Source organism: Bidens hawaiensis, unplaced genomic scaffold (genome assembly GCF_021521415.1).
Source record: "Bidens hawaiensis isolate Kalapana, Puna unplaced genomic scaffold, B.hawaiensis_p1.1 tig00001206_1, whole genome shotgun sequence".
Classification (NCBI taxonomy): Eukaryota; Viridiplantae; Streptophyta; class Magnoliopsida; order Asterales; family Asteraceae; genus Bidens; species Bidens hawaiensis.
The window spans coordinates 3,429,057-3,441,885 of record NW_027491069.1 but is presented as its reverse complement, the minus strand read 5'-3'; the positions used below and the strand labels follow the sequence as shown (position 1 = coordinate 3,441,885).

Below are 12,829 nucleotides of genomic sequence, written 5' to 3'. Positions count from 1 at the left end.
AATGAGTGATTCGGCAGATTTTGATTCCTATATATCCACCCATGTGGTACTTTATTATACCATATATATAAGATCCATCTGTATAGATATCACCATCTACATCCAGAAAGCTGTATGCTTTGGAAGAAGCTTGTACAGTTTGGGAAGGGGTTTTGATTGATAAAAAAGAAGAATCTACTTCAACCGATATGCCCTTAGGCACGGCCATACATAACATAGAAATCACACTTGGAAAGGGTGGACAATTAGCTAGAGCAGCGGGTGCTGTAGCGAAACTGATTGCAAAAGAAGGGAAATCGACCACATTAAAATTACCTTCTGGGGAGGTCCGTTTGATATCCAAAAACTGCTCAGCAACAGTCGGACAAGTGGGGAATGTTGGGGTGAACCAGAAAAGTTTGGGTAGAGCCGGGTCTAAGCGTTGGCTAGGTAAGCGCTCTGTAGTAAGAGGAGTAGTTATGAACCCTGTAAACCATCCACATGGGGGTGGTGAAGGGAAGGCCCCAATTGGTAGAAAAAAACCCACAACCCCTTGGGGTTATCCTGCACATGGAAAAAGAAGTCGAAAAAGGAATAAATATAGTGATAATTTGATTCTTCGTCGCCGTAGTAAACAGGAGAGAAAATAGAATTTCTTTCTTCGTCTTAAAAAAAATAGGAGGAAGCTGTAACACGTTCACTAAAAAAAATCCTTTTGTAGCGAATAATTTATTAAAAAAAATAAATAAGCTTAACACAAAAGAAGAAAAAGAAATAATAATAACTTGGTCCCGGGCATCTACCATTATAACCATAATGGCGGGCCATACTGTTGCTATCCATAATGGAAAGGAACATTTACCTAATTATATAACAGATCGTATGGTTGGACACAAATTAGGAGAATTTGCGCCTACTTTAAATTTCCGAGGACATGCAAAAAGCAATAATAGATCTCGTCGTTAAAAAACTTTTGTTTATGTATAATAATATATATAGATATCTATCATTGATTAGTAGGAGACGAACTTTATGTTAAATAAGAGAACAACATAAGTATACATTTTAGGTCAACATATATCTATATCTGCTCACAAAGCGCGAAGAGTAATTGATCAAATTCGGGGGCGTTCCTACGAAGAAACACTTATGATATTAGAACTCATGCCTTATCGAGCATGTAAGCTTGATGGTTTTGTCATATGAAGGAGTAAAGCATTGCATGTAAGCTTGATGGTTTTGTCATATGAAGGAGTAAAGCATTGCATAGAAGGTTCACAACGAATATTAGTTATTGCTTATGTTATGTATTTCCGCCAACCATAACTTTTGTTTCGAGTAAATTCGTGTACCAAAACTCACCTTCTTGTCATGCCCGCCAATCACATGTTTTCTATCGAATGGGATGTCACAGTAACTAACACATGGTACATGAACAATTTCAATTTCCGAAAATGTGAAACCCTTGGAGGTGTCCACATCAACTGTTTTACCTAACAGGAAATTATCATCTAAGTCTCTATAACTCAAGAAATCAACATATTAACATTGTCATTATGTAGAGAACGAGGTAGCAAATTTTATGATGAATTAATCCACGCAATAACATTTTGTGGTTCCTTATATATTACCAACACTTGAAGACATCAATGGCTTTGTCTCATGTCTTCCATTAGAGGCTGATTTCATCAAAAGAACAAATTTAGAAGAAAATGTTGGTCTTAGGTCTCCTTGAGAACATGAACTTTGGTAAACAAGGTATGGAGAAGTGCTTGCACCTTTTCAAAACTAGATTCCTGTCAGGCCAAGGCTCGGCCACTTTCCGTTAGAATTCTGCCTCGAGTATGTCACAAGCATCCATCAATGAACCAAGATAAACCATCTAGGATATCAATTGATATAAAAGAATAGTAGAGTAGGATTCATCCCTGAGGTTTAACCACTTTTGCGATCTTCGTCTCTCTTTTTTGACCTGCCAATGTAGGAGAGGTGACCGTTAGTTTATGAAGATTAGGGTGTGTGTTCATTAAAGTCTATCAAGAATTTTTTTTCCATCCTTAAGGCTTGGTCACGATTATCATTTTCATCCAAATAGGTAAAAAGACATAGATGCCCCTTACTTAACGTAAAAAATAGACGGAGTTATCAATTTTGACGAAATTAACAACAGTTGTGAAACATGAAGAAGTCACTATTTTGGTCAAACCTTGTGGAAAAACAGACTTTAGTTAATATTAAAAAAAGAAAAGAAAAAGTAATAGTAATAAAGAAAATAAAATTGGGTTTAAAGGGAGGCAGAGGCAGAGGCAGGCGGTGCGTTAGGGTTTTGGTTGCGGTCTATTGTATTCATTTCTTTTCTTCCTTCTTTCATTTGATTTGTCGATAGATACCAAAATACCATGGCTGAAGAAGAACTCCTCGCCGCTCAACTCGAACAACAAAAGATCCACCAGGTATCTAAATCCATCCTGCTTCGATTCATCATCTATTTATATTATTATTATTATTCCAACAAACTTATTTTGCTTTATCAAATCATGTGCGTATGTGTTGTTGTCGACCCTATTAACCATCGATCTGCGTCACACATATCAAAACAGTTGATGATTTCACAGATTTATTATTTTTCTTACAAATTATGTGATTCTAGGGTTTGTTACTTTGTTTATTTAATTAAATTACTTGTGTTTCATTTGGTCTCCTTTTGCTTATATAATATTATTTATGTTTATGTGTGCAAGCAAAAGTGATTGCTTCAACTCAAATTAGGGTTTCAATGTGATCTCGAATGATCGATTAGCATAACATGCACACAACTTATGGCCGGCCATATGTTTATGCTATGCAGGATGAGGAGCCTCTGGTTGAAGATGATGATGAGGATGAGGATGACGACGAAGATGATGAAGACGACGTCGAAGGTATATTCTTCAAAGCTGTGCATATGTTTGTACTGTATAAATCAGTTAGTTTGATTCGGTATTTATTAACTGATTTGTTTTCATTTTGGCATTGCCATCGCGATGCTTAATACCAAAATTGTTTAAAACAGATGGATGTTTTTCATGAATTGCTGTCGTTCTGTATCACAAGCATGATAGTAATTTAACTGCATGATATGTATTATGTTATGTATGCAGGACAAGGAGATGCAAGTGGCAGGTCTAAACAAAGCAGAAGCGAGAAGAAAAGCCGGAAGGCTATGTTGAAACTTGGCATGAAGCCCATTCTTGGAGTCAGTCGTGTCACCGTTAAGAAGAGCAAAAATGTAAATCCCATATTTAAGTGAATCAAAAAATTAATTAGAAATAGCTGTTAATAATACTAATTGATTATATGTTTTGTAGATGCTGTTTGTGATCTCAAAGCCAGATGTTTTCAAGTCCCCTGCTTCAGACACATATGTAATATTTGGTGAAGCAAAGATAGAGGATTTGAACTCGCAGTTGCAGAGTCAAGCTGCAGAGCAGTTCAAGGCACCTAACCTAAGTAATGTGATATCAACGCCTGAGCCGACAGCCGTGGCTCAGGATGATGAAGATGTGGATGAGACCGGAGTGGAGCCCAAGGACATTGAGTTGGTCATGACTCAAGCTGGAGTGTCAAGACCGAAGGCGGTCAAGGCTTTGAAGGCTGCAGATGGTGACATTGTGTCTGCAATTATGGAACTTACAAATTAGTAATGGACTGTTATTTTCCTTTGATGTTCCTGTAATGTTTGAGATTGGTCATGTTGTGATCTCTTTTGTTAAAGTTTGAGGATTTGAGGAATGGTAAAAGGAAATGGTTTGTTTTACATGTTGGGTGAGTGATTTTTATAATTTCAATTTCAATTTCAAATGTGTGTTTTGATTAGTAGGGCTGTAAACGAACCAAACGTCCGGTGAGAAGTTTGTTTATGTTCGTTCGTTTAATAAATGAACAAACATGTACAAAAGAATTTCGTTCGGTAAGCTTAATGGACGAACACGAACAGTGGCTGCGCTCGATCAATAGTACGGGTGAACTGTTCGGTAGCATGTTTGTTTACGTTCGTCTGGTTAGGTTGGCTTCATGTCTGTCCGGTTAGGTTTATATATTAATATTTTAATTTGTTTTTGTAGAACCTCGTATATAAACCACTTCAAAACCCTTTCTGTAGTGCCGTTTATGTTCGTTTGCTCGTTAGGGTCTTTTATGTTCGTCTGTCCATTAGCGTCTGTTAGTGTCCATTTACACCTGTTTGTGTCCAATAGTGTTCATTTGTGTTCCCTTACAATATTAATAAGCTGACATGAACGATCGTGAACAAGCTCAATTCCTTAATGAACTAACATGAACACGAGTTTTTATTCGGTGGAGTGTTGGTGAACCGTCCGTTTGTCGGACAAAAACTTAACAAATAAATACGAAAAAGTCTTGTCCGGTTTGGTTCATTTACAAACCTAGTTTTGATTGTTATATTTTAGGGTCAAAATGGTGAAGTGGTAAGTTGGGTGAGTGTTGAGAGGGCCAATAAGTCAAGAATGGGGAGACATGAGACTTGAGTTAAACACATATGTTATAATGCTGATAAACAATTCCTGGTAAGTTATTGGTGTGTTTAAAGGTGGCCAATGATGTAATGAATCAAAATAGCCTAAGTTGTATTTCAAAAACTTGCATAATTGACCTGAAGTGTATTGACTTTAAGATGTCCCAGCTAGAACAGGGACCAAAGTAATCCAATTGTTGCAACTTTCTTGCACTTTGCTTATTTCTAAAAACTAACATTTTTGAAAATAATCTTTTTATAGTCTAATATCTGAGATGTAGGTTTGAAATTTGAAGTTAACCAACACATAATACAGACCGATTATAGTGGTTCGGAAGGACATTAACTAGGCCTCCTAACATTTGCTCCTTAGACCTTAAGAGTTTTTCACTAGATTATTTTTTTAGTAAACAAGGTTACAATCTCCTCTTTAAGAGGATCGAGACCACCGCAACTTCATCCTTTAAACTATGTGAAAGGAATCTCCACTATCGTCTCACTAATCAGGTAGTGATCATCCATTCAATCTTCTCATTAACCGAGTAGCGATCACGTCACTTAGATGGGTACTGACTATACTTTCCGACTTCCTTTCCTTTCTATATAGGGATATGCACTCGCACAGACCTACCTAGATATTTAGCACGAATTTACACCGACACAAACACCTCTCTCAAAACACTCAAGGGTCTTGACAACTAAAAATATGGCAAATTTCTCTCATATCAACTCTCTCCTTGCATCACCATTATCTTTGCCTTGGCGGGAATATTTTCTTAGCTTTTAATAATCACTGGATTATGAGAGTCCACATTTTGCAAGATGTTTTAAAGCATCTGCATGATTTGATTAAACAGACGAGCAAAAAGAATAGCAGTGTAATGAGTCGCCACACCATCTTTTGTCTCTTGAAATTAGATATATTGCAACAAGTCACATTTCCGATTTGGACCATATTAGCAGGGTTTAAACACTAAGAAATCAGCATTCAACTTAAGTTGCTACGTAATTTATATCTTAACATTCTAAACTTATGCACTATTTAAATAACTAAAAATAAATATATATAAAACAGAAATAATTAGTAAAGTACACGGTAAAGCCAAGCACATTCACACTTAGCATTTTATACTTCTATCACAATGAGTACCATCCACATAAATACTAATTCAGAACAAAATTTAAAATCTAACAAACAATACAAAACAACATGAAGCAAATCAGTAACTGTAGTACAAAGTTTCCACTTGAAACATCACTCACTATAAATGCATTACCACCCACTGCCCCACCCAGCACCACTCCCTCCTGTCTGTGATTGCACAGAACTTCTCTTACTACTGCCACTGTCGCCACCAGAAAATCCCACGTCTCGGCTGCTATATGACCCTCGTCCACCTCGGCCCCCCCGCCGCCGCCCACCACCACCGCTATAGGGACGTGGCAAACCACTTGGATGTTCGTCATGACTGCCACCATTCCTATAATCACTCCGACCTGCGATATTAATCCAAACAAAAATATAAAACACTACTATGTTTTTATAAAACTAGAAAAAAAAAAAAAACATTATCCAGATTCTCACCTGTTCTAGATCCCGGAGTAGATGTTCTTTCTCGATCCCCAGACGGGCCCCAGCTACCAGAACCGCCTGTTGCAGGGCTGCGCATCGGCACCATGGCAGCAACAGACCGTATTGACGGGCCCGCGTCTTGTGGGTCATCAATATGTCTTTGGAAATACGCCACAAGTCGGTCAATTTCCTCGAACATTTTCTTGCGGAATTTAAACCCTTTTGGATACAATCCAACATATTCATGATGCGGATTTGAACTCCTTATATAAGTTAAAATAAACGTGCCCGGATGCTCATACGATATCCCAAATGAGTACACAATCCTTGACGGGTTCTCGTTTTTCTCTTTTCTTAAACTTTCATCGACTTCAGCTTTACTACCGTCTCTAAACTTCCGGTATGCCAGCATTGTTTTCAAGTGAGTTACTAGCGGGTCAACATAACGGTCAATTACCTGTTAATAAATATAACATTATAACTTGCAGTAAATATAAAAAAAGATAAAAACATTTATAGATATACATATAAAACCGACCTCATCAAGATCTTCAAACACATCATCTCCTATTTTCAAAGTTTTCCCGAGACGCAATATGCTGGTAAAATCCTTATTCTCCTTTCCACCTTCAATTATATCTTTGTGTGCATAAACACCGTCATAGATTTTAAGTGTTAACGTTAAGTAGGAGTGCCCGCGTGAGCTCGGTCGAATTATACTCTCACCAGGTTCCTTATCAGATAACATCTGTCGAATAAATTTTTATAATAAACATTAATACAAATATCATTTAATATAAATACATAAATAATGAAAATAAAGTTTGTATACACACCTCCATTGCCTCATCAGCTGTAATATTCTGAAACCGAGGGTGAACGATCATTCTTGGTTTGAAATGCTTCTTTGCTAACTCTTTAGCTTTACGGGCCTTTTCTTTTTCATTATCAAAGTTATCACGGTCTTCGTGATAGTAAGGATCCAAGGCTTTATTGTTTTGGGATCGGTCATCTCTTAAATCACTTTCTTTACAGCTTAAGAACACCTGGTGACGGGCCTTTTGAATTGATTTTATTTTACACGTTAAAATCTCGCCTTCAACCAACTTCTCAGTCAAATCATTGTCTCTACGGTCTTCACTATAGTCTTCTTTACTGAGCAGACCGGTCAACCCCGAGTCAAGAACGCATATTGCCTTTTGAGGTTGAACCCTACGAACAGTCGCTTGGACGATTTTACCCTCAGAAAGAGTCTCCTCCGTCTCCCCGGTTATCATATAAAATTCTTCATCTTGATTCGGTTCGGTATACGGTTTACGCCAATCTTGAAACCCTTGAATCAACTCTAACTTTGTATGAATTAACGTATCTTTTTTATTCTCGCGTTTTTTAGACTTCGCATACTCGTCGACTTTAAGACTTTTTAATCTATCAGGGTTTTCTCTCACGTGCTCGATCGCCATTTCAAGCACATCTTCATCGTTTACATCATCTTGATCATCATCTGCAGTGTAAATATCTTTAGCTAATTCCTGTGCGAGACTGTATGATTCAGGGTGGATTCGTGTATCGTCTAGCAAGTCAATGAATTGACTACTGCTAGCAGCGTTTCCACTTCGACGAACCCGTAAGAACCCAACTGCGTTTACAAACACTTTTTTACCGAGCCCGTGGTTCAGCAAGTCTTTACGGGTGTATATGGAGCTAGCCCGTACTAAGGACCGTTGTAATGAAGCCGCCTTTCTCGGCCCAAGCCCGGATATGAATTGTAAAGGAGCAAATAACCATTCATGACTTATGGCTAAATTTATATCTAGGCCCACTTGGTTGGTTGCATCTACCATGATTTGTTCAACCATGCTGTATTTTTCATCAGGTGTTAAAAAATTTTCTAACGGAATAAGTTTCCAAGATAATATCTCTTTTGCGGGCCCACATAAAGTAGCAGTCATTGCTAACGGATTTTGAAGGTAACGTCCAAGAGCCACAGCTCGCTTAACAATGCCTGAAAAGAATGATAAAGTAAGATATGATATTTTGAACATGCTATTTAACAAAAGTGAATAAATAAGTCAGTTATTACCCGTTTGTGGTTGAAGCTGTTCTGATGATATCCGTGAGTTTTCATACAAATGTGGGAGTGTCTCATCACCATATATAATGTTTATACCATCCATTTCATGCCCAACATCTCTCGGGTTATCTTCTACCATCTTAAAAATGATCTGATAAAAAGATAACACGATTAATAAGATTTTATCCATTTAAAATAATTATAGATGAGTTAATTTTAATTTTGGCTTTACCTCAAAAATATCCTCCTTGAGCTTTAAACAAGATAAATTAACAGCACCAAGGACAGCAACATGAGGTTGATGATCTGTCATGAACTTAACAACACGTTGCTGGTCATTCTTTTTACGTTGTTGATCATTAGCATTTTGACCACGTAAGCTTAAGGATCCCGCATACAGCACATCAAGAACTTCACCATATGAATCCAACATCACAAACGTAGTTGTGGGCTTCCCCGGGCCCCAACAGCATGCCATAACTCTTGGTGCAGCTTCATAATCATCAGATGAGTTATCATTCTCCTTTTTCTGATAAGGTGCCACCGAGACTTTATCCCATAAACGCCCTCCATATTCCATCAGTAGCCAGTTTTTAGCTCTACTGGTTAACAAAGCTCTTGCCTCTTTTGCCATTGAAGGTAAAAGCAAACCATCAAACGCATCATTTATTATCTGCTTTCTTTGTTCATTCCATAACTGAGCAGATTTACTCACGCCATCACTAAGGTAATAATTATGAGCATCATTAATTAGTTGAACATGGATAGATGATGGAAGCTTTACAGAAACTTGTATAAGTTTTTCTTCTTCAGCCTTTTGTATAAGAAGCCACTGTGCATCATTAAATTTAGTCAACGGTTTGTTTTTTAACCACTTGATCCCTGCAAACTGATGGCGTGAGTCAATTGACACGTTTCCATCAGCAGTGGGATTGGTTGACACCACAGCGTTATCCATGAAGATGCTTCTAACATGCCTCCTGACACATGGCTCACAACTAATCTCAACTGCCGCCTGTAATAATAAGCAGAGTTAAAATATGTTACAACAATGTAAAAATAATAACCAAAAGGGACCATATTTAGTAAATAGTAAATACCATATGCCTAGCACCCCTGAGAACAGCTTGAGGATCCTCAAACATTGCACATGTGAATCTTGAAGCAACTTCTTCTGGTGTTTCCTTTGCATCTTCTAATTCATCGGTTCTCTGCAAAAAGCAACCATTAGCATAACTATCCTGTTTCGCCATTCTATAAAACTATTAGATTAAAAAGGTCATTTTACTAACCATTTCTTCAAGAGATATCAGCAATCCAAATTCTTCGGAGCCATAGCCAAATTTGGTGGCAACTTCCCATAATCCAGATTTACTACAAATACTATACTGTGATTTCCTCTTGGGTCTCTTGAACTGTGAGTTCTTATGTCTCTCAAACCGCCCTTCATCCACAGCCACATCAGCAGGGGGGAAATGGAGGTTAAACTTTGCGTCCACGTCATCAATTTCTCGTTCTGACTCAGCGACTTTGAGGGACTTTGTGATTGAATCGAACAGTTTTTGATTCAAATGAAGACGTGTTTCATCGTATATGCTTCTTTCTTGTTCAAATCGATTGTTGTAGTACGATTGTAGCGCACTTTTTCGTTTTTGAAGCAGTAACCACTTTCTATCTAACTCCAAGATAGCCCAAAGTAGCTGTAAAACATATCCAAAAGTCATTAACTCAAATGAAGTCATTAACTCAAGTTCAAATGTTCAGTTACCTTGTGCCACCTCAGCATGGGCTTTTCTTCAGGATTATTATCTTGTGGCTCTTGATCTTCAAAAAGACTACGGCACTCTTCCTTTCTGTACATAGCAATAAATGGTACCTGACAAAAAAGGACATTATAAGTTAAATAAATCCTAACTAAAAAGGATGCCCAAGCCTTTGGTAGATAATAAGATAACACTTACATCCAATTTTTGAACATGCATAAATTCCAAAAATCTATAAATATCACCCTTGTCTACTGCCAGTTCATGCCCTTCTTTGCGGAAAAAAGGTACCGTGCCCATTCCAAGTTGGTTAAGAATCCAAATACTCTCATCACTTATACTTATTGCATCTGTTGGAGGAGGTCCCGTGCTTTCCTCAGAAATCTGCAACACAATTATGTAAAACAATATGCAAAACAGAATATAAGGATAATATAAGAGTTCACAACTTCAATTAATCACCTGCATTCTTTCTGGAATATCTATTTCCCGTATATGATCATCTTTCTCAGTCATGTATTTTTCAGAAAGAATAATCGGTTCAAACTCGTCTTCTAGCCTTCTTTCTCTCCCTTCACCCCTTTCATCATACCTGCTGATTTCTGATTTTCTTTGCCTCAAAAGCTCATCCACATCACCAAATATGTCATGAGCCTCTTGAATTGCAGTTGATGAGATCCCTGGAGCCTGCCTGGATTTTTTCCTGTTAACCTTTCTTCTCCTGCATTATGTGTCAATTATCAATAACAAGTTTTGTTAAAACAACCGTTAACGTGTGATTAAGAAGATACAAATGCACCCTGTTGGCTCGCCATGTTCATCAACCTCTTCTTCATCGACAATAAAGTCAGCCATTTCGTCCTCCTCTTCACCAATGTCGCCATCTTCTTCTTCAGGTTGATCCTCTCCAGCAATATCCTCTAATGGTGGACCTAAAAGTTATGTTCAAATTACAAATTATCATAATGAAAGTTTTTACAATAACATATAAAAGAATGTAGTTTAAGTTTATATTACATACCTTCATCATCATCGAATAAACTACGCTTAATCTTATCCTCTGCACTTCGCCCTCCTTTTCCAGTCATGTCATATTCCTCCTCATCAGAGAATCCAGATTGCCCATCATCAGCATCAGCCCTTGCTTTCTTTAATCGCTTAAACTTTTTACTCTCCTACAAAACATTAAAAATAGAAAGATTTAAAAAGTTATTCAAACACCATCATAGTTATGATTTTTGAAGTGAAAATAGGAGGAAGTGTAGACTCACAACTTTTGGGCGTCGAAAACCGACATTATCTTGAAGAAGCTCATAATCATCTTCATCAAGAACATAGTTCTTTTCCGACTCTCTTAAAAATATAGCACAAGTTAGAACAGTTTGAAACAAAAACTAATATTGAACATTAAATTAGTCAAATCACCTCTTCTTTCTTTTCTTCTTCCTTTGTCTCCCCTCATCACTATCCATCCTATCTTCTTCCTCCCCGTGCTGTTCATCTTCATCAATATCATCCACTATAAAACCATCCTTCTCATATTCATCTTGCCCTTCTTCTAATCAAATCCAAAAGCAAAAGCACATTAGCATCCATGACTCAAAAGAAACAGAAACAATATCAGTAGTTCTTCTAATGTCAAATAAACCTGATGAATCATGACACCATAGCTTAGATATTATCACATTTACAAGCCAGTCTTACAAAACCTAACATTAAAACTTAATCTTATTTATAATGATTTTAGAAAGATGAAAACTTTCATTAGCTCTGAAATTAATTAATAACAATGTCCCAGAGATAGATATATAATAACTTTTGAAATTGGGAGAAAAAACAAGAACGAAACCCTAGCCATCTTTCTACAAACTTTCAATATTCACAGAACCATAATTACATAACCTAAGCCTAAATGACCTTCAAACTCCAATAAAACCAGCAATTAATATAAAGTTGAAAATTTTCAACATAATTTCCCCAAATACATACTATAATTTCTGAAATTGAGGGAAAAACATACAAAACAAGAACGAAACCCTAGCCATCTGTGTACAAAAGAACATCAGTGATTCTTTCAATGTCATATATGACATTTACAAAGCCTAAACCAAATGACCTTCAAAACACCCAATAAAGTTAAATACTAAACCCAAATACAAGATATAAAAGACTGATTAATATAAAGTTGAAAACTTTGATTAAAATTTCTCCAAAAATAATATATATTATAACTTCTGAAATTGGGGGAAAACATAAGAACAAGACCTAGAAACATCCAATAAAACTAAACCCTAAACTCAAATATAATAATAAGATATAATTTGTGAAATTATTGGGGGAAACCCTAAGAATGAAATTTGATACCGTCTTCTTCGTCATCCTCATCGTCACGATCTTCAGGCGCGACATCTTCGCCTTCAGGCTCCTCTCTTTCGTCCTCTTCAACTTCAATCTCATCTATAATCAATCATCAAAAACCCATTAATTAAGCATACAAATGGTTGTGAATTGAAAGATGAGAGCACCTTCTTCGTCGGATAATATGGTGTTTCCGGCCATTATTATTATGCTGGTGGTGGTGAGACAGAAACCCTAACCCTAGCGTTATGGAGGCTGGAGGAAGAAATATGATATTATTTAGCAGTGAGTCTGCAGCGTCGTTGGGAGATTAGATTACAGTGATCGAATTGGGGGGTTAAATATCGTCAATTTGATTGATTACAGGGGTGAAATGAAATCTTTGCTTCTATTGTAGATTTATTTCTCTTCCTTTTTATTTTTTTTATTTTTATAATATAAATATAAATGCCTTTTTTTGGATGGTAATTTAATTTAAAAAATTTTCTTTTATTTTCTTTCACAACTTTGGTTTAAGGTGTTCCGTGTTCATCATTGGGTTTGAATTATATAAATCCAACACAAGATCA

General features: G+C 36.8%; 2 protein-coding genes across 2 annotated transcripts; one reads left to right on the top strand and one right to left on the bottom strand.

Annotated features, from left to right (window-relative positions):
• Positions 1-3,074: 3,074 nt before the first annotated feature.
• LOC143564886 (nascent polypeptide-associated complex subunit alpha-like protein 1) lies at positions 3,075-3,712 on the top strand. Its single transcript, XM_077052028.1, has 2 exons — positions 3,075-3,247; positions 3,327-3,712. Exons 1-2 carry the CDS (start codon positions 3,098-3,100, stop codon positions 3,657-3,659), a joined length of 483 nt encoding a protein of 160 aa, XP_076908143.1. The 5' UTR covers positions 3,075-3,097; the 3' UTR covers positions 3,660-3,712.
• A 2,053-nt stretch (positions 3,713-5,765) lies between these two features.
• LOC143565647 (transcription elongation factor SPT6 homolog) lies at positions 5,766-12,505 on the bottom strand. Its single transcript, XM_077052555.1, has 17 exons — positions 12,428-12,505; positions 12,267-12,359; positions 11,328-11,460; positions 11,174-11,255; positions 10,924-11,077; positions 10,702-10,834; positions 10,365-10,623; positions 10,101-10,286; positions 9,908-10,015; positions 9,432-9,839; positions 9,240-9,350; positions 8,372-9,154; positions 8,149-8,290; positions 6,902-8,070; positions 6,604-6,813; positions 6,078-6,522; positions 5,766-5,989 (listed from the first exon to the last, which is right to left on the bottom strand). The coding sequence occupies exons 1-17, from the start codon at positions 12,459-12,461 to the stop codon at positions 5,766-5,768; spliced, it is 4,674 nt and encodes a 1,557-aa protein (XP_076908670.1). The 5' UTR covers positions 12,462-12,505.
• Between the last annotated feature and the right edge of the window lie 324 nt (positions 12,506-12,829).

Excerpts from the sequence above, each read along its gene's own strand:
- LOC143564886 (XM_077052028.1), top strand. The coding sequence starts at position 3,098 with ATGTATTATGTTATGTATGCAGGACAAGGAGATGCAAGTGGCAGGTCT. Across the intron at positions 3,248-3,326 it reads CCGTTAAGAAGAGCAAAAAT|ATGCTGTTTGTGATCTCAAA; the intron begins GTAAATCCCATA and ends TATGTTTTGTAG.
- LOC143565647 (XM_077052555.1), bottom strand. The coding sequence starts at position 12,461 with ATGGCCGGAAACACCATATTATCCGACGAAGAAG. Across the intron at positions 10,624-10,701 it reads GAACATGGCGAGCCAACAGG|GAGAAGAAAGGTTAACAGGA; the intron begins GTGCATTTGTAT and ends CACATAATGCAG. Across the intron at positions 10,287-10,364 it reads ATATTCCAGAAAGAATGCAG|ATTTCTGAGGAAAGCACGGG; the intron begins GTGATTAATTGA and ends ATTGTGTTGCAG.